This window comes from Scyliorhinus torazame, chromosome 16 (genome assembly GCF_047496885.1).
Source record: "Scyliorhinus torazame isolate Kashiwa2021f chromosome 16, sScyTor2.1, whole genome shotgun sequence".
NCBI lineage: Eukaryota > Metazoa > Chordata > Chondrichthyes > Carcharhiniformes > Scyliorhinidae > Scyliorhinus > Scyliorhinus torazame.
Window position 1 is genome coordinate 33,279,080 of NC_092722.1, and position 21,017 is coordinate 33,300,096.

Consider the following 21,017-nt stretch of genomic DNA (forward strand, 5'->3'; position numbering starts at 1 on the left):
TTACAACTATTATTTAAGTTAGTGTGTAGTTGTAGCAGGTGGCACAGTGATTAGCACTACTGCCTCACAACCCCAGAGACCCGGGTTCAATTCCATTCTTGGGTGACTGTGGAGTTTGCATCTTTTTTTTTAATAGAACATACAGTGCAGAAGGAGGCCATTCAACCCTTCGGGTCTGCACCGACCCACTTAAGCCCTCCCTTCCACCCTATCCCTGTAACCCAATAACCCCATCCGAACCTTTTTTTTGGTCAGTAAGGGCAATTTATCATGGCCAATCCACCTAACCTGCACGTCTTTGGACTGTGGGAGGAAACCGGAGCACCCGTTGGAAACCCACGCTGACATGGGGGGAACGTGCAGACTCCGCATAGACTGTGACCCAGTGGGGAATCGAACCTGGGACCCTGGCACTGTGAAGCCACAGTGATATCCACTTGTGCTGCCCATCTTCCTCCCCATGTCTGCATAGGTTTCCTCTGGGCGCTCCGGTTTCCTCCCACAGTCTAAAGATGTGCCGGTTAGGTGGATTGGCCATGCTAAAATTACCCCTTGGTGTCCAAAGATGTGTAGGTTAGGTGGGGTTACAGGGATAGGACAGGAGACTGGACCTGGGGTACGGTGCTCTTTCAGAGGGTCGGTGCAGACTTGATGGGCCGAATGACCTCCTTCTGCACCGTAGGGATTCTATGTGGTATATTGAAAGCTGTTGTTCAATGATTCCTGTTGTAACAATTCTTCTCTTCTGCCTTTAGGTGGGAACAAGAACTCAGTCTCAGACAGCATCTACAGGAAATTGTGGCTGCACTACAGGTGGTAAGATATGAACATTTTAATTTTTGAGGTATTCCCAAGATATCAGTGAATTGTTGATGTGTGTGTGCATGCTTTGGATTGATTTTTGGATGATGGTTGTTAACATAGAAAATAGGAGCAGGACTGGACCATTTGGCCCTTCGAACCTGCTCAGCCCTGCATTATGCCTGTGGCTGGTCATCTATCTCAATACCTTACTCCCGTGCTCTCCCCATACCCCTTGACACCTTTAGAATCTAGAAATTTATCTATTTCATTCTTAAATATATTCAGTGTCTTGACCTCTGCAGATTCCACAGATTCAGCATCCTCTTGAGTGAATAAGTTTCTCATCATCTCAATCCTAAATTGCCTATCTGAGACTGTGACCCCTTGATAGACACCCAAGCCAGAGCAAACAACAGCCCTGTACACAGTCTGTCCAGCCTCGTTTAATTTTTATATGTTTCAATTAGATCCCCACTCATTCTTCTAAGTTCCGGTAAATACAGGTCCAATCAACCCAATCTCCTCTTGTATGACAATCCTGCCAACTCTGGAATCAGTCTGGTCAACCTTCACTGCACTCCCTCTATGGCAATTATATCCGTACTCTAATAAGGAGACCAAAACTGTGCATTCTACTCCAGATGTAGCATCACCAGTGCAGCTGCAGTCAGTCATCCTTGCTCCCGTACTCCATTCCTCTTGCAATGAAGGCTAACATGTCATTTGCCTTCCCGACTGCTTGCTATACCTGCATGCTTGGCTTTCAGTCACTGGTCTACTGGGAAACCCAGGTCCCCTGTACATCAACATCTGAATAATATGGCAGCAGCATGGTGGCACAGTGGTTTGCCCTGGTACCTCACAGCACCAGAGACCCAGGTTCAATTCTGGCCTTGGGTGGTGACTGTCTATGTGGAGTTTGCATGTTCCCCCTGTGTCTGAGTGGGTTTCCTCCCATGGTCCAAAGATGTGCGGATTAGGTGGATTGGCCATGCTAATATGCTCCTTCGTGTCACAAAACTGTGCAGATTAGGTGGGGTTACGGGGATATGGTGAGGGATAGAACCTAGGTAAGGTGCTCTTTCGGAGGGACAGATTAGATGGGCTCCTTCTGCACTGTAGGGATTCTATGAATACACTGCCATTCTTTCTGAAGTAGATAACTTCACATTTTTCCACATTATGCTGCATCTGCCACGTATTTGCCCACTCACTCAACTTGTCTAAATCAACTTGAAGCCTCTTAACATCCTCATAGAATTCTCCTCATCACTCACATGCCCACAAAGTTTCATATTGTCAGAAAACTTGGAAATATTACATTTGCTTCCTGCCTCCAAATCGTGGAAGTATATATATTTTTTTTAATTTAGAGTATCCAATTCTTTATTTTTTTTAAATTAGGGGGCAATTTAACGTGGCCAATTTTCATCTCCACTGGACATCTTTTTTGAGTTGTGGGGCAGATGAGACCCACACAGACATGGGGAGAATGTGCAAACTCCACACAGACTGTGACATTTATTCCTACTGTTTTCTGACTGCTAACCAATTCCCTATCCATGCCAATATATATTATCCCCAATTCCATGCACTTTAATTTTGCGCACTCTCCTCATGTGGGGCTTTTATCAAAAGCTTTCTGAAAATCCATATGCACCACATCCACTGGTTCACTCTTATCTACTCTGCTAGTTTTTTAAAATACATTTAGAGTACCCAATTGGGGGGCAATTTAGTGTGGCCAATCTAACTACCCTGTAATCTTTTTGGGTTGTGGGAGTGCACACATGGGGAGTATGTACAAACTCCATATGGACAGTCTGCTAGTTACATCCTCAAAAAACATCAGTAGGTTTATCAAACATGACTTTTCTTTCATAAATCCATAATGACTTTGTATAATCCTGTTGATATTTTCTAAGTGTCCATTGCCACATTCTTTATAATAGACTCTAGCATTTTCCCAACTACTGATGTTAGGCTAACTGGCCTGTAATTTCCTGTTTTCTCCCTCCCTCCTTTTCTAAATGTTGTGGTGTCATTTGCCACCCTGCAATCTGCCAGGACTGTTCCAGAATCAACAAAAGTTTTGAAGATGACAACCACTGCGCCCACTATTTCCATGGCCACCTTCTTTAGTATCCTTGGATGTGGATTATCAGGCCCTAGGGATTTGATCAACTTTCAGCTCCAGTAATTTCTCCAGCACTATTTTTTTAGTAATACTAATTTCCTTAAATTCCTCCTTCTCACTAGACCCCTGGTTCCTGAGCATTTCTGGGAAGTCATTTGTATCTTCCTCAGTGAAGACAGAACTAAAGTGATTCTGTAAAGTTTTAATTGCTCTGCCAGTTCCTTGTTCCCTATTATAAATTCTCCTGTTTCAAATTGTAAGGGATCTAGTCTTCACTAATCTTTTCTTTTGGCATACTTGTAGTAGCTTTTATAGTCTGCTTTAATGTTACTTGCAAGTTTTCTCTCTTAATCAATCTCTTGGTCCCCCGTTGCTGAATTCTAAACTGTTCCCAAACCTCAAGCAACTTTTTCTAGCAACTTTATATGATTCCTCTTTGGACCTAATACAATCCTTAATTTGGTTGGCCACTTAAATGTGGGCACTGTAATATGAGATGTGATTACATAGATTTCTAGTCCAAAATAATTTCCTGTGTACTCTTATGCAAAATCAGGATTGCATTGTCATCCTCTGCTTTAATTGAGAATGGAATTTAATTTCTGCCACTTTTTTTGTGAACTTGATAGAAACACAGGAATATAATGTTGAATTGGAACCATAAAAGTTAATATCAAGGAAGCCATTCAGACCATTGTCTGTAACATCTCTTTGCAAAACTAACACCAGTATTCTGTTTTATCTCTATTGCCTTGTATTCCTCTGCCTGAAGTATTTATCTAACTTTCCTTAAATCTGCAAATGGTGTCCACCTCAATCACTTAATCTCAAAACATTCCCAATTCCAACAACTCGTGACCCCATTCGCTATTCTGAATGACGTCACAGCCAGAGGAAATCCATTTTTAGCATTCATCCTGGGAACCACTGCCCAACAATTTAATCCTCCACTTCACCGTCTCAATTGCAGTGAAATATGACAACATCCCTTCAAGGTTCTCAAGTGTAGTTTCCTATCCATGGTATCTTGCTGGTGAATCTAAGCTCTGTGTTGTGTCTTTTAATGTTCTTTATATAATGGGTTGTTCAAAACTGCACATATTATTCTGACACTGGCCTAAACATTGCCTTGCATGAATCTTTACTCTTTTATTTCTTCCGTGTTATTTATTTAAAAAAATCAGAATTACTGTTGGCCTTTTTTATGCGTTTATCTATCGACACTTGCACTTTTAAAAGAATTTTATTCGAGGTTTTACTCCATCTGCATCTTTGTGTCAATTTTCTGTTTCTTGTTTATTCCCTCCAAAATACAAAACGTTGCATTACATCTGCAACCTATCTGTGCATTCTGCTAATGTATGTCATCCTTACTCTTGTATCGACTCAAAATGTTAATAATTGTGCTTTCTGTACCCAAATACAAATTATAGGCCTTACTGCATTGAGGCTGGTTCAGACTCATTTCACAGCACCCTTTTATGGTCTGGAATAGATTCAAACTTGGGTTGTAAAGTTGAAAGCATTATGTTTCAACTTCTATGTGATTCAGAATGACCTTTTTAAATGCTTGATTCTAATCGGCACTATATGGCAAGTCTGAAAAGGATAATAATGGGTTTTCAGTCTTCCTTTTTTTTTTTTGTTGTTCAAAAAGTTTTATTGCAGAGTTGCTTTGATCAGCTAAGTTTTCTTCATGGTGTGCTAGTTCTCTGATGTGTTTCCTGGTTGTGAAGTCATGACTAAATCTGTACAGTCGTTCCATTGTTTTGTGTGACAGCTGAGAGCCCTGATTGTGATTTCAGGATTCTCAGGAAGCTGAAGCCATTCAGAAGGAACTCAACGAGAAAGTGGAAAAGTTGAAGTCCGAGCTCGTTGTGTTCAAGGGCCTGATGAGTGATGTAAGTACTTTACAGGTGAGCAAAAATGTTGCCACGATAGAGATCATTAATGATAAGCAGTAATTTGGCCAAAAAGAAATGAAAAGTAAAGACTTTATCTTTTAATCCAATTTTTAAATTAAAAAGAAACGCACGGATGAACCATCCTTCTTACACTCTTATGGTGTATAAAGTGAGAAGAGGTTTCTATTATCACTAGATGCATTAATTTTTGCAGCTTGCTAGTTTTGACATTGGTTTCCTCATGGCTGGTCTGTGACCGAACACCAAATATCCGCCTCTGCCCAAACTCCATTGCTTTTTTTTTTTTTTTTTTTTTGAAATAAATTTAGAGTACCCAATTATTTTTGTCCAATTAAGGGGCAATTTAGCGTGTCCAAACCACCTAACCTGCACAACTTTGGGTTGTGGGGTTGAAACCCACACAAACACTGGGAGAATGTGCAAACTCCACATGGACGGTGACCCAGGGCCGAGATTCGAACCCGGGACCTCCGTGCCGCAGTCCCAGTGCTAACCACTGCGCCACATGCCCCCCCCATTATCCCATTGATCATAGAATTTACAGTGCAGAAGGAGGCCATTCGGCCCAACGAGTCTGCACCGGCTCTTGGAAAGAGCGCCCAAGCCTCCACCCTATCCCCATAACCCAGCAACCCCACCCAACACGAAGGGCAATTTTGGACACTAAGGGCAATTTAGCATGGTCAATCTACCTAACCTGCACATCTTTGGACTGTGGGAGGAAACCGGAGCACCCGGAAGAAACCCACGCGCACACGGGGAGAACGTGCAGACTCCGCACAGACCGTGACCCAAGCCAGGAATCGAACCTGGGACCCTGGAGCTGTGAAGCAATTGTGCTAACCACTATGCTACCGTGCTGCCCAAAAATCTCTAGTAGGTGACCCTCAGCCTGCTCTAAGAGACCTGTTTAGCATTTCTGGTATTATCTATTCTTCACTGCCTCCCTCTTAGGATTTTTTTTTTGTTATGGGACGTGGGTGTCACAGGCTGGGCCAGCATTTATTGCCCGCCCCTAATTGCCCTTGAGAGGACATTTAAGAGTCAACCACATTTCTGGAGTCGCATGTTGATCAGATCAGGTAAGGATGGCAGATTTCCTTCCCTAAAGGACGTTAGTGAACCAGATGGGTTTTTACAATTGACTATGGTTTCATGATCATCATTAGACATTTAATTCCAGATTTTAATTGAATTCAAATTTTACCACTGCTGTGGTGGGATACGAACCTAGGTCCCCAGAACATTACCTGGGTCTCTGGCTTACTAATCCAGTGACAATACCACTACACCACTGCCTCCCGGCCCATTGTTATAATCCGAGATGTAAATTAACAATTGACACCGCGTCAACTGCCATTTGTGGAAGAGTTTCAAACTTCAACCATCCCATCCACACGGAAGAGTTTCCTAACTTGGCAGAATGGACTCGAGGCTAGTTGGCCTACTCCTGTTCCTATGTTTCTTAGAAAGAGCCACTGGTCACCAACAAGCGTGGGAACTAAGAAAGGAAAGACAATGATCTGGAATTGAATGGGGAGGGAATCCAGAAAGAAAGAGTTGCATCTTGAAGAGGGGGAAAAGAGGGAGTTGAGGGTACAACTGCAAATGAGCAACTGTGCAGTCAGGGGCTAGGAAACAATTATAGGGGATTAAAGTGGATTAAAGGCAGATACATAGACACTCCGATTTGAAGAAATCCACATGTTTCTTGTATGGTATTTGGAGTGAGGATGCAAGGGGCGAGACGTCAGGCATTTCAGGAGGAATCTTACTGTGGTGGTGGGAAGAAAGGTGCCTGGAGTTGTCCTTGCCTTCAGGGTTTATTCTAGAGCAGTTGGTAACTTTGGCTGAGACGATTGAGACACAGTAAAGGCCTATCATTACGTGAGGACTGGATCCAGAGAACAAGAGGTCCTTCTTGTCCAGCTCCATGTACTAACTTTCTGAATGCAGCCAGTATATCTGCAGCAATGATTTCTGTTCCCTTCCTGTCACCTCAGAATATTTTCAAGAATTTATCCTTGACTGTTGGATTTGAGGCATGTAAACAGTGATGTTCTCAAGGAATCAGCAGAGTATGGAGGACAGTATAACAATTTGTAGAAGATACAAAATAGGGAATGTGGTTAACTGTGAAAGGGATTGGAAACAACTTCAGAGTTATAGACAGGTTAAGTAGCTGGGCAGTTAAAGTTTAATGTAAAGATATTTGACGTGATATATTTTGGGAGGAAATGTACTCTGAATGGTAGGGCTTTATAAGAAGTAGCGAAATGTAATGGGATGAAGATATCAACATCCTTAAAAGTGAGAGGACAAGTTGAAACAGTTTATATTTTTAAAAAAATTATATCTAGATTTTACAAAAACATGAGCTAATGCTAAACCTATTGAAATCATTGATGAGGTTGCAGACAGAATACTGTCCTGTTACAGCATGCTACTTCAGGAAGGTTGTTGAGGCTACAGTGAGGGTGCAGATGACATACTGTGATATCAAGAATGAGATGCTTTAATTTTGAAAAGACTAGAGAAAGTAGGTTACTTTTCATTACAGCAAAGCGTTATGAAAGTGTTGACTTTTTTATTCATTCAAGGGATGTGGACTTCATTGGCTAGGCCAGCATTTGTTACTCATCCCTAATTGCCCTTGAGAAGGTGGTGGTGAGCTGCCTTCCTCAGGTATGGGTATACCCACAGTGCCGTTAGGAGGGAGTTCCAGGGTTTTGACTCAGTGGTAGTGAAGGAATGGTGATATATTTCCAAATCAGGATGGTGGCTTGGAGGGGAGTCTCTAGGTGGTGGTGTTCCCAGGTAGCTGCTTGCCTTGTCCTTCTAGACCATAGTGATTGGAAGGTGCTGTTTAAGGAGACTTGATGAGGTAAATCAGAACTGAAGAATTTAATATCACCAAAAGAGTGAAGGAAACTACTACAAGAATTTAGTTTTACTCAAGATTGCTAGAAAGTGCAATGCTCTGTTAAAAGTGAAATTCACATGAGGTATTCAAGGACTTCTATGAGGAGCTGTACAGATTTGAGCCCCCAGCGGGGGAAGAGGGGATGCGACGATTTTTGGATCAACTGAGGTTCCTGAGGGTGGAGGAGCAGGAGGTGGCTGGTTTAGTGGCGCCAATTGGGTTGGAGGAGCTGGTTAAAGGATTGGGGAACATGCAGATGGGGAAGGCCCCGGGGCCAGATGGGTTCCCGGTCGAGTTTTATAGGAAATATGTGGACCTGCTAGGCCCGCTGCTAGTGAGGACTTTCAATGAGGCAAGTGAGGGGGGGGACCCTGCCCCTGACAATGTCCGGGGCGCTGATCTCTCTGATCCTGAAGCGGGACAAGGACCCACTGCAATGTGGGTCATATAGACCGATCCCGCTCCTCAATGGGGATGCTAAAGTGCTGGCTACGAGAATTGAGGACTGTGTCCCGGGGGTGATCCCTGAGGACCAGATGGGATTTGTAAAGGGCAGGCAGTTAAACACTAATGTGCGGAGGCTCCTCAACGTGATTATGATGCCATCGGTGGAGGGAGAAGCGGAGGTAGTGGCAGCTATGGACGCGGAGAAGGCCTTCGACTGGGTGGAGTGGGAGAATCTTTGGGAAGTGTTGCGGAGGTTTGGGGAGGGGTTCATCAGTTGGGTCAGGCTGCTATATACAGCCCCAGTGGCGAGTGTGGCTACGAATCGGAGGAGGTCGGAGTACTTTCGGCTGTACCGAGGGACGAGGCAGGGGTGCCCCCTGTCCCCCTTGTTGTTTGCATTGGCAATTGAGTCTTTGGCCATGGCACTAAGGGAGTCCAGGAAATGGAGGGGATTGGTCTGAGGGAGAGAGGAACATCGGGTGTCACTGTATGCAGACGACCTGTTGCTGTATGTGGCAGATCCAGTGGAGGGGATGGCAGCGGTCAGGCAGATCCTAAGGGAGTTTGGGGACTTCTTGGGCTATAAGCTCAACGTAGGGAAAAGTGAGCTCTTTGTGGTGCATCCAGGGGACCAGGGAAGGGGGAATAGACAACCTACCATTGAAGAGGGCGGAAAATAACTTTTGGTACTTGGGGATCCAGGTGGCTGGGAGTTGGGGGGCCCTGCACAAGCTCGATTTGACGCGGTTGGTGGAGCAGATGGAGGAGGATTTCAAAAGATGGGATGTGCTGCCACTCTCGCTAGTGGGCAGGGTACAGTCGGTTAAAATGATGGTCCTCCCGAGGTTTCTCTTTGTGTTCCAGTGCCTTCCCATTATGATTACCAAGGCTTTTTTTAAAGGTGTAGGTAGGAGCATCATGGGTTTTGTGTGGGCAAATAAGACCCCGAGGGTAAAGAGGGGGTTTCTGGAGCGTAGCAGGGACAGGGGAGGGCTGGCGCTGCCGAACCCGTGTGGCTATTATTGGGCAGCCAACGTGGCGATGATCCGAAAGTGGGCAATAGAGGGAGAGGGGGCGGCGTGGAAGAGGTTGGAGATGGCGTTCTGCAGGGGCACGAGCCTGAGGGCGCTGGTGACGGCACCGCTGCCGCTCTCGCCGACAAGTACACCATGAGTCCGGTGGTGGCGGCAACTCTGAATATCTGGGGGCAGTGGAGACGGCATAGGGGCGAGGTGGGAGCCTCGGTTTGGTCCCCGATTCGGGAGAACCATCGGTTCGTCCTGGGAAGGATGGATGGGGGTTTCGGAGCTGGCATTGGGCAGGGATTAGAAGAATGGGGGACCTGTTTATAGATGGGATGTTTGCGAGCCTAGGGGTGCTGGAGGAGAAGTTTGGGTTACCCCTGGGAAATGCGTTCAGGTATATGCAAGTCAGGGTGTTTGTGAGGTGGCAGGTGAGGGAATTCCCGTTGCTCCCGGCACAGGGGATTCAGGACAGGGTGATTTTGGGTGTATGGGTCGGACAAGGCAAGGTTTCGGCGATCTATCAGGAGATGAAAGAAGAGGAGGAGGCCTCGGTAGAGGAGTTAAAGGGCAAGTGGGAGGAGGAGATGGGGGAGAAGATAGATGAGGGTCTGTGGGCTGATGCCCTGAGTAGGGTTAATTCCTCTTCCTCTTGCTCCAGGCTCAGCCTAATACAATTTAAGGTTACTCACAGAGAGCATATGACAGGGGCGAGGTTGAGTAGGTTCTTTGGGATGGAGGACAGGTGTGGGAGGTGCTCGGGAAGCCCGGCGAATCACATCCACATGTTCTGGTCGTGCCCGGCACTGGATGGGTTCTGGAGGGGTGTTGCGAGGACTATGTCCAAGGTGGTGAAAGTCCAGGTCAAGCCGAGCTGGGGATTGGCACTATTTGGGGTAACGGATGAGCCGGGAGTGCAGGAGGCAAAAGAGGCCGGTATCCTGGCCTTTGCGTCACTGGTAGCCCGGCGGAGGATCTTGCTATTCTGGAAGGACGCAAAGCCCCCCCAGTGTGGAAGCCTGGATAAATTACATGGCAGGGTTCATTAAGCTGGAGAGGATAAAGTTCGCCTTGAGAGGGTCTGTGCAGGGGTTCTTCAGGCGGTGGCAACCGTTCCTAGACTATCTCGCGGAACGTTAGGAGGAGGTCAGCAGCAGCAGCAACCCAAGGGTGGGGGGGGGGGCTCTTTCGAGGGGGGTATTTGGGTGGGTGGGGGGGGAATTCCCCAAGGGTACCTTTGAAAGTCATATGGGGGGGGGGTTACTATATCCGGGGGAAACCCAATGTATAAGTTTTATATTATTTTCGATTGTTGTGTTTGTTTTCTTTTTGTTATGGAAGGGGGGGATTGTTAAAAATGTTGTTGGAAAAATCTGAATAAACATTTTTTAAAAAAATTTAAAGTGAAATTCACAGGGCAGCACGGTGGGCAGTGGATTAGCCCTGCTGCCTCATGGCACAGAGGTCCCAGGTTCGATCACAGCTCTGGGTCACTGTCCATGTGGAGTTTGCACATTCTCCCCATGTTTGCGTGGGTCTCGCCCCCACAACCCAAAGATGTGCAGTCTAGGTGGATTGGTCACACTAAATAGCCCCTTTTTTGGAAAAAATTAATTGGGTATTCTAAATTTATTTTTAAAAAGTGAAATTCACAGTAGATTTTAAAGGAATTACAGAACACGAAGAGAGCCATTCGGCTCATTTTACACGTGCTAGTTCTTAGAGCCATCCAATAAATCCAAACCCCTTTCTTCTTTTCCCTTCAAGTATTTATCCAACTCTTGTCACTGGAAATGGTTTTCCCAAATTACTTTGTCGAAACCCCTCAAAATTCTGATTGCCTCTATTAAATCTCCACATAACCTTCTCTGCTTACGGTGAAAAATCTCAATTTCTCCTATCTGTCCACATATCTGAAGAGACTCATCCCTGGTATCACTCTAGTTCACCTCTGCACTCTCGCCCAAGCCTTCCTAAAGTGCGATCTCCGGAATTGAGCAGACAAACCTGGCCAAGGCCTAACCAGTGAGCTATAACGGTTCAACATCCTTCCTTTCTGAAATGAAATGAAAATCGCTTATTGTCACAAGTAGGCTTCAAATGAAGTTACTGTGAAAAGCCCCTAGTCGCCACATTCCGGCGCCTGTTCAGGGAGGCTGGTACGGGAATTGAACCGTGCTGCTGGCCTGCCTGGGTGTGCTTTAAAAGCCAGCGATTTAGCCCAGTGTGCTAAACCAGCCCCTATTTATAGAACCTGCCTCTATTTATAGAACCAATGATCCCATGTGCCTTTTTAACAGCTGTATCAACTAGCCTCCTTCAAAGATGAAAGAAAAATGTAAAGAATAGGACAAAGGGGCATGTCAATGGGACTTGATTGTTCTTTTGGACAGTTGGCGCAGCTACATATTTTGGGGCTATAAAATGTTACATTCATTCCGGATTTCATTTGATTACCTAAATGTTGTCCCTCTGCAATCGTTTCCAAACCATGGAGTAAGCTTTCAACAACAAAACAGAAAATACTGGGCAATCTCAGCAGGCCTTGACCGCATCTGTGGAGAGAAAAGGAAGCTAATGTTTAGAGTCTGGATGACCCTTTGTCAAAGCTCCTTTTTCTCTCCACAGATGCTATCAGACCTGCTGAGGTTGTCCAGTATTTCCTGTTTGTTTCAGATTCCAACATTCGTGATAATTTGCTTTAATCTTCGAATAAGCTTTCAATATATACGCTGATGACATCTCATTGCTTCTCTTAACCCTTCTTAAAGGTCTCATTGCTCATCCCTCATTGTCCACCCTCCAAAAACTCCAATTTATGTAAAACTGTGGCCTGCACTGAGTAGCGCTCATCTGTTACCACCGTCCTCACTGATGTTTGGCTTCCTGTTCCCCAACACAAATTGGTAAACTCTGATTGTTTTCACTGGAGCACAGAGGTTGGGGGGGGCGACTCGATAGAAGTTTACAAAATTATGCGTGGCATGGACAGAGTGGATAATCGGAAGCTTTTTCCCAGGGGACATAGGTTTAAAGTGCGAGGGGAAAAGTTTAGAGGAGATGTGTGAGGCAAGTTTTTTTACATAGAGGATGGTGAGTGCCTGGAACTCTCTGCCAGGGGAGGTGGTGGAAGCAGGTATGATAATGATGTTTAAGAGGCATTTTGACAAATACATGAACAGGATGGGAATGGAGGGATACGGACCCAGGAAATGCAGGCAGTTTTAGTTTAGACAGGCTGCGTGAACGGCGCAGGCTTGGGAGGGCTGAAGGGCCTGTTCATGTGCTGTACTGTTCTTTGTTCTGTACATCGCATCTCTCCAGTTTTTTTATGGCCTGAGCCACAATCACAGGCTTATTTAAAGAACAACAATAAAATCCATACTCAGAATTTTGAAATTGGCAGATGACTTGAACAGTGAGGGAGATGGTATAATCAACTTCATAAGAACATAGGTGCACGGTGTTCAGTGCAAATGAGTGTTAGGTGATGCATTTTGCTATGAATTGTGTTCAGTGTAAATGAGTGTTAGGTGATGCATTTTGCAATGAACAGTGAGAGACAATACAAGATAAATGGTACAGTTTTAAAGGTTGTCCCCTTAGAGTAGTGAAGGCTAAGAGGAGATTTGATTGAGATGGTACAAATTCTGGGTTTGGATAAAGTAAGGAAGGAGTAATTTTTAATTGCAATAGGGTTGATAATCTGGGGGCACAGAGTCAAGGTGTTACAAGAAACGGAGATGATATGAGTGGCTGGGATTTGGAAAACACTGCCTGATCGGGTGATGGAAATACATTCAATAGTCGGCTCCAAAGGAAATCTGATAAACACTTGAAAGAGAACAAATTGCTGAGATATGGGGTAAGGGTGAGGAAGTGGAATTGATGGGCAGAGTGACAATCTTCTGTGCTGTATGAGTTTATGACCCTTTGCCCCTCCCACAAGTTCCAAGTCACTGAGTCAGATATTGTGCATCTTCACCTGAACCCAACCCTGATGATTAGGCATTGAATTTGCACATCCCTGCTCTCTGGGACACTTCCCCAACCCAATTTCTTTCTTTTGCTTTCTTGAAAGCCATTTTGAGAAACCAAATTTTTCACCATCTCTCCTCTTCAATGCTCGATCTGCTCTAGTTCGCTTCTATATTGATGTGCGCCTGAAGATGTTTTTATGTTAAACATATGTTGTCATTGGTGATCTAGATTTGGTGTACAAATTTTCAGCTTCAATTTGTTCTGTCAGTGAGCTCTTATTTGCTTGACAGTTTCTGATTGTTTGACAATTATCTCTTTGATCCTCTTTAAACCTCCCTTTGCTGCATCTCTTCCTGCATGTGAGTGTAGTGCGCTCCTGCCACTAGGCTTTTGTTTTTTCACAAAACTGCAGTGGAAAGTTTTTTTAATAAATGTTTTATCAAAGTTTTTCCAATGAGCGTTTTTACATAACAAAAATAGAAATACAGATTGTAATAGAAAATAACAATAAACATAGCCCAAAGCTTACAATGAAGCTACTTACACAACAGAATTTTTAAAAATTTTTTTAAACAGAACAGGGTGGGTTTTGTCTCCACGCCCAACTCACATTGTATCAACAGTAAACCCCCCCCCCCCCACCCCCAGGATGCTGCTGCTGCTGACACTTACTGCTCCCCTAGAAAGTCAAGGAAAGGTTGCCACCGCCGGGAGAACCCCATCAAGGACCCTCTCAAGGCGAACTTTATTCGCTCCAGGCTGAGGAACCCCGCCATGTCGCTAACCCAGGTCTCCACGCTCGGGTGTTTCGAGTCCCTCCACATTAACAGAATCCATCGCCGGGCTACCAGGGAGGCAAAGGCCAGTACCTCGGTCTCTTTCACTTCCTGCACTCCCGGATCCTCCAACACCCCAAATATCACTACCGCTGTGCTCGCCTTCACCCGAGCGACCAAAACCCTAGACACCACCCTTGCAAACCCCTGCCAGCATCCTTTAAGCGCCGGGCATGCCCAAAACATATGGGCATGATTCGCCAGACTCCGCGCACACCTCGGGCACCTGTCCTCCACCCCAAAAAACCTACTCATTCTTGCTGCCGTTATATGCGCCTGATGCACCACCTTAAACTGAATTAATCCGAGCCTGGCACATGATGAGGAGGAGTTCACCCTCCCAGGGCATCGGCCCACAAGCCCTCATCCAGTTCCTCGCCCAGCTCCTCCTCCCACTTATCCTTCAATTCCCCCACTGAGGCTTTCTCTACCCCCTGCAGCTCCTGATATGTGTCCGACACCTTCCCCTCCCCTACCCAGACGCCAGACACCACCCTATCCTGGATCCTACGTGGGGGCAGCCACGGGAATGTCCCCACCTGTTTTCTAAGGAAGTCCCGAACCTGCAAGTACCTGAATGCATTCCCCGGGGGCAGGCCGACCTCTCCTCCAGCGCCTGCATGCTGGGGCAGACCCCGTCTATAAATAGGTCCCCCATCCTCCTAATACCTACCCTGTACCAGGCTTGGTACCCCCCATCCAACCTACCCAGAGCAAATCTGTGGTTATTCCGTATCGGGGTCCACACCGAGGCCCCCTCCTCTCCCCTGTGTCTCCTCCACTGCCCCCAGATCCTCAGTGCCGCCATCACCACCGGATGAGTGGTGTATTGCGCCGGCGAGAACGGCAGCGGAACCGTAACAAGTGCCCCTAGACCGGTGCCTCTACACGACGCGACCTCCAACCCCCCCCGCGCGCACCCCCCCCTCCCCCCCCCCCCTCCCCCCCCGCTACGCTCCAAGAATACCCTTTTGACTCGAAGGGTTTTATTCGCCCACACAAATCCCGTAACAATCCTATTCGCCCGCTTAAAGAAGGACTTGGGGATGAAAATGGGGAGGCACTGAAACACGAAGAGGAACCTGGGGAGAACCGTCATCTTCACAGTCTGCAGCCGTCCCGCCAAGGAAAGCGGGAGCATATCCCACCTTTTAAACTCTCCCTCCATCTGCTCCACTAGCCGGGTTAAGTTGAGCCTGTGCAGGGCATCCCAGTTCCTGGCCACTTGTATCCCCAAGTACCGAAAGCTCCTCTCCACTATCCTGAGCGGGAGCTCCCTCAGTCTCTCCTCCTGGCCCCTACCGTGGACCATGAACGGCTCACTCTTCCCCACTTCAACTTATACCCCTAAAACCTCCCTAAGTGCCCCAAGATCCGCATGACCTCCCTCATCCCCTCCAACGGGTCCGAAATATACAACAGCAGGTCATCCGCGTAGAGGGAGACCCGGTGCTCCTCCCCTCCGCGCAGCAGCCCCCTCCAATCCCCTGAAGTCCTGAGCTCAATGACCAATGACTCAATTGCCAGGGCAAACAGCAACGGGGACAGGGGACACCCCTGTGTCATCCCCCGGTGCAGCCTGAAATATTCCGACCTTAGCCGGTTTGTGGACACACTCGCTACAGGGGCCTGATACAGCAACTTGACCCACCCTATAAATCCCTCCCCAAATCCAAACCTGCCTAGCGCCTCCCACAGATACTCCCACTCCACCCTGTCAAAGGCCTTCTCCACGTCCATCGCAGCCACCACCTCCACCTCCACCTCCCCCCTCCGAGGGCATCATGAGCCTCCTCACATTTGTGTTCAGCTGCCTGCCCTTAACAAAACCCGTCTGGTCCTCCCCAATCACTCCCGGGATACAGTCCTCTATCCTGGTGGCCAGAATTTTTGCCAACAGCTTGGCATCCACGTTTAGGAGCGATATCGGCCTGAAGGACCCACACTGAAGCGGATCCTTCTCCTTCTTCAGGATAAGCGAGATCAATGCCTGCGACATTGTCGGAGGGAGGGTCCCTCTCTCCTTTGCCTCATTGAAGGTTTTCAACAGGAGCGGGCTCAACAGCTCTGAGAACTTCTTATAAAATTCTACGGGGAAGCCATTCGGGCCCGGGGCCTTGCCCATCTGCATGCCTGCCAGCCCCCTGACTACCTCCTCCAACTCAATCGGGGCCCCCAGTCCCTCCACCCGCTCTGCTTCCACGCTTGGGAACCTCAACCGGTCCATGAACCGCCTCATCCCTTCCCCCTCCCCGGGGGTTGCCGACTCGTATAACCTCCCGTAGAACTCCCTGAAGACTTCATTAACCCTCTCTGGGCTCAGCACCATGTTGCCTTCCCTATCCCGCACTCCCCCAATCTCTCTGGCCGCCTCCCTCCTGCGCAGCTGGTGCGCCAGCATCCTACTCGCCTTCTCCCCGTACTCATACACTGCCCCCTTTGCTTTCCTCAGCTGCGCCTCCGCCTTCCCCGTGGACAGCAAGTCAAACTCCGCCTGTAATTTCCGGCGCTCGTTCAACAGCCCTCCCCCTCTGGGGCCTCCGCGTACCTCCTATCTACCCTGAGTATCTCACCCACCAGTCTCTCCCTCTCCTCTCTATGGGACCTAATGGAGATTAACTCTCCCCTAATGACCGCCTTCAGAGCCTCCCAAACCACTGCCACCGTCACCTCTCCTGTGTCATTCGCTCCCACATAGTTCTCAATACTCCTCCTTATCCGCCCGCACACCTCTTCATCCGCCAGCAGCCCCACATCCAGTCGCCAGTGAGGGCGCTGACCCCGTTCCGCCCCCAGTCGCAGGTCCACCCAGTGCGGGGCATGGTCCGAGACCGCAATGGCCGAGTATTCAACCCCCTCCACCCTCAGGATTAACGCCCTACTCAACACAACGAAGTCTATTCGCCAATAGACTTTATGGACATGGGAGAAAAAGGAAAACTCCTTCGTCCTTGGCCGCGTTAACCTCCAGGGGTCCACTCCCATGAACTCCCACAGGGCCCTGGCCGCCGCCGGCCTCTTTCCCGTTCTGGACTTGGAACGGTCCAAGCTCGGATCCAAGACCGTATTAAAGTCCCCACCCATTATCAGGTGACTTATCTTTAAGTCTGGGATCCTACCCAACAGGCACCTCATAAAATCCGCATCGTCCCAGTTCGGGGCATATACATTCACTAACACCACCTGGGCCCCCTGCAGCTTGCCACTCACCATTATATACCTGCCCCCCTTGTCCGCCACGATGCTCCCCGCCTCAAACGCCACTCGTTTACTGACCAAAATGGCCACCCCTCTGGTCTAACCCCGAGTGAAACACCTGTCCCACCCATCCTTTCCTCAGCCTCGTCTGGTCCGCGAGCTTTAAGTGCGTCTCCTGCAACATGGCCACATCCGCATTCAACCCCTTCACATGCGAGAACACGTGGGACCACTTGACCGGCCCATTCAGGCCCCTCATGATCCATGTGATCAGCCTGGTTGGGGGGTTAACTAGCCATCTCCCTTTTTCGGCCAGCCACGTGCCCCCGCCTCCCTCCTCCAGCTCTGCCCCTGCCCCCCCCCCCCCCCCCCGTATCCCTCTCCATCCATATCCCTCACCTGGCTCCCCTTCAGTCAGCAAAGCAGCCCCCCCCCCAAGCAATCCGCTTAGCTCTGGTTTCCCCCCATTGTGCTTCCGTGAGTCAGCTCACCCATGCTGACCCCGGCCGCTCCCGCCTCTATATACCAACCGTTCGCGTGACCTAGCAAGTCATGGCCGCTACCGGAAGTTCCAACTGCAGTGGCAAGTTAAATTGGTGTGTTGTCCTGAGAGTGAAACATGACTCACCTGAGCAGTGACATCTTGCATAGTTTTTGATTTTGATAAAATATATGTGGTTGATCATAAATTAGTTTTTGCTGAAATTCCGCTAAAACCTGTGGCTATTGTGGTGATATTACTGGGGAAATAATACCCATTGTACTGTTCCCAAGAGGGTGTAACAAAGGATCATTTTGCGTGTGGGTAATAAGCTTCACTGTGGCTGGGTCAAAATCCTGGAACTCTGTTCCTAGAAACACTGGGTGTATCTACACCACATGGGCTGCAGCATTTTAAGAAAGTAGCTAACCAGGGTAGTTAGGGATGGGAAATTAATGCTGACCTAGCCAACAATGTCTGTCTCGTGAACAAAAAAAACACATTTGGCCGTGGGACCCTCAGTAGCCTCATGCTAATGATCTCACGACCTTAATAATCCATTGGTCTACCAAATTTGAAAATATGTACATAGATGATAGATATTCTGGAACAGGCACGCGGCTAAATGTCGCCCGAGCTAATCACATTCTGAGCAGATATAGCAACTGGAAAGTTCAGCGCAGGGTATTTTTAAGAATTACATTTGACTGGATATTCTTGATAGTAACTAGGTAGCATTGGCTTAGGTACAATATATGTAAAACTAAACCCAACTTGTAAAAAATGAAACCGATCAATTACTAAAACATAATCCACACTAAATGTTGAGACATGACATACTTGATGAGTCAGGATGATGTCGTGTCTCAAATAAAACTTCAACTAAAACTTTATCTTTGTTATCTGGAATTCTCATTAATGTTTTGACTGGTCCAGACTCCAGATAGTTATCAACCATGGTATATTTGATTCTGCTGACTACTGACCTGGCAGTGTGGGTGTGCAAGCTTTAATCAAAGCTGTGATATGTTTATTCCCATGCAGTATTTGGTCAAATTGCTACTGGAATGTGATGGTTTTTGCTGAATATTTCAGTTTTTGCTGAATGTTTCAGTTTTTCGCCTGGTTTCCACTTGAATGCAGCTTGATATATGGCAGTTGAAGGGGAAGTAAAATAGTTTCTTTAATGAGTCTCTTGTAACTCTGATTACTGAATTATCTTTTCATCAATGCAAGATTTCTTTTTGTTTCTAAATAGAAGTTTGCAGAATCAGAGACTATTTGGCTCATTCTTTGAGAAATATTTGAATGAAAGGTTCATTCATTGTTGTGATCTTAAAAATTATTTTGGTTTATGGCCAGAAATGCTCTTGCAGTTTTGAAGTAAAACTGTGTTTTCTGCAGTGATTAATTCAGAAGTAGAGACCAATGATCTTGACCGTCTGTCAAAATCTTTCCTCCCTCTGCTCACATTTTTTTTTTTTTTTTAAAGTGCTCAGCTGAGGAATACATTTAATTCTTTGCAGTTTGTTCACTGGCACTGGAACTCTGTATAGACCCAAAAAACTCTTTGATCATAATGAGGCCTGATAAATGTTCATAATTGGTTTTGTCTGGGAGTTCAAGGAGAAAATGGATGGCTAGACGGCAGGTTGTGAGTGGGCATTTCATTAATAGCAATGGTTTTGGAAGTGCTGCATATTCAAAGGTTGAACAGTGGTTTGAATGTTTAATCCACTTATAATGTATGAGGGAGAGGAGAAACCATGATTGCTCTCAGGGCACCATATGTGAAAAGAAGCAGCAGCTGGATCACTGCCATATAGATGGTTGATGCAGTCATTTTTCTAACTAGACTAGGACTGAGACCAAAAATTTTAACTGGAATTTCGCTCTGTGCAATGTCCTCATTTAGCCAGTGTGCAGACCTTGCCGCTGTAAATAAAGCAGCTTCAATCTTTACTATCCATTAAGTTTGTCATTCCTTAAGTCTTGGGTATCTGTATGTTTGAAAGTTTCCATTCTGCCAGCCAAATGAATGTTTTCAAGTTTCACGGTTTAGTGGAAGATTTGAGTGCATTAATCAGTTTGTGCATACTGATGTACAGTAAATACAATGCAAGGCATCAAGCCAGTCTGATTGTGCTTGTTAGAGGAAGTGAGATGTAGTTGCTTAGGTTTGTAATTTTTCACCTTGATACATTTGAGTTTAAAATGAGCATCATGAGACCTGCATTGGGACTATCTTCCACATTGATCCTCTTCCAATATGACACAAGTTGCTGTTGCATGTCTAAGGCTTCCTAGAAATGTTTTATATGAATAACTGGCCGTTGCATGCCTTTTAGCCTCTCCAGCATATTCCGCCATTCAATTGGGTCATCGTTACTTCATCTACCGGCCCTGGTCTGTCATTTTGATTTTGTCAGCCAAAGGGGATAATCAAACTGTTTTATAATCTTAATTGCTCCACCGGGGGGGCGGGGAGCTCAGATTTCCAGTAACCCTCATGTGAAGTGGTGCTCCCTGACATGACCCCGAGCAGCCTCACTCTAACTTCAATATTATGATGTGGAGATGCCGGCGTTAGACTGGGGTGAGCACAGTACGAAGTCTTACAACACCAGGTTAAAGTCCAACAGGTTTGTTTCGATGTCACTAGCTTTCGGAGCGCTGCTCCTTCGTCAGGTGGCCCTTGGTTCTGAACTCCCCCTACAGGAAATAGTTTGTCAATCACCAATGACACATCAATTACATCATCCCCTTCTATATTCCAGGAAATACAAGCTTAGTCCATGTAAATGTCTCCATATTTTTTTTTAATTATAAATTTAGAGTACCCAATTCTTTTTTCCAATTAAGGAGCAATTTAGCATGGCCAATCCACCAATCCTCCACATCTTTTAGTTGTGGGGGTGAGACCTACGCAGACATGTGGAAAATGTGCAAACATCCCAAGAACAGTGACCCGGGGCCGGGATCAAACCTGGGTCCTCAGTGCTAGCCACTGTGGCATCCCTTAGTGTATCCATAATTTAACCCTTTTACTTCACCCCAGTATTATTCTGGTGAAACTGTGCTGTAACCCCTTCATGCCCAATCTCTCCTTCCTAAGGTATGGGGACAAAAAACAAATGCTGCATTCTAAATGGAGGTCTAACTATAGCCTTGCATAACCAACATAACTTCTACCTCATTAGATTCTTGTCCGCTTGAACGAAAACCCAACATTCCATTAGCCTTTTAAAATTATTTTTGTATCA

The 21,017-nt window shown here is 46.6% G+C and overlaps 1 protein-coding gene across 4 annotated transcripts in view; it reads left to right on the forward strand.

The window, feature by feature from the left end:
* Positions 1 to 21,017, forward strand: part of LOC140392687 (intermediate filament family orphan 2-like) — an 83,293-nt gene that overhangs the window by 39,233 nt on the left and 23,043 nt on the right. Inside the window, exons 2-3 of one of the 4 annotated variants that reach the window (XM_072478211.1) lie at positions 756 to 813; positions 4,747 to 4,857. In XM_072478211.1, coding sequence (XP_072334312.1) covers positions 756 to 813; positions 4,747 to 4,857 — 169 coding nt within the window. Of the gene's footprint in view, positions 1 to 755; positions 817 to 4,746; positions 4,858 to 21,017 lie in introns of all 4 variants that reach the window. The other 3 variants (XM_072478213.1, XM_072478210.1, XM_072478212.1) reach the window with 3 other exon arrangements.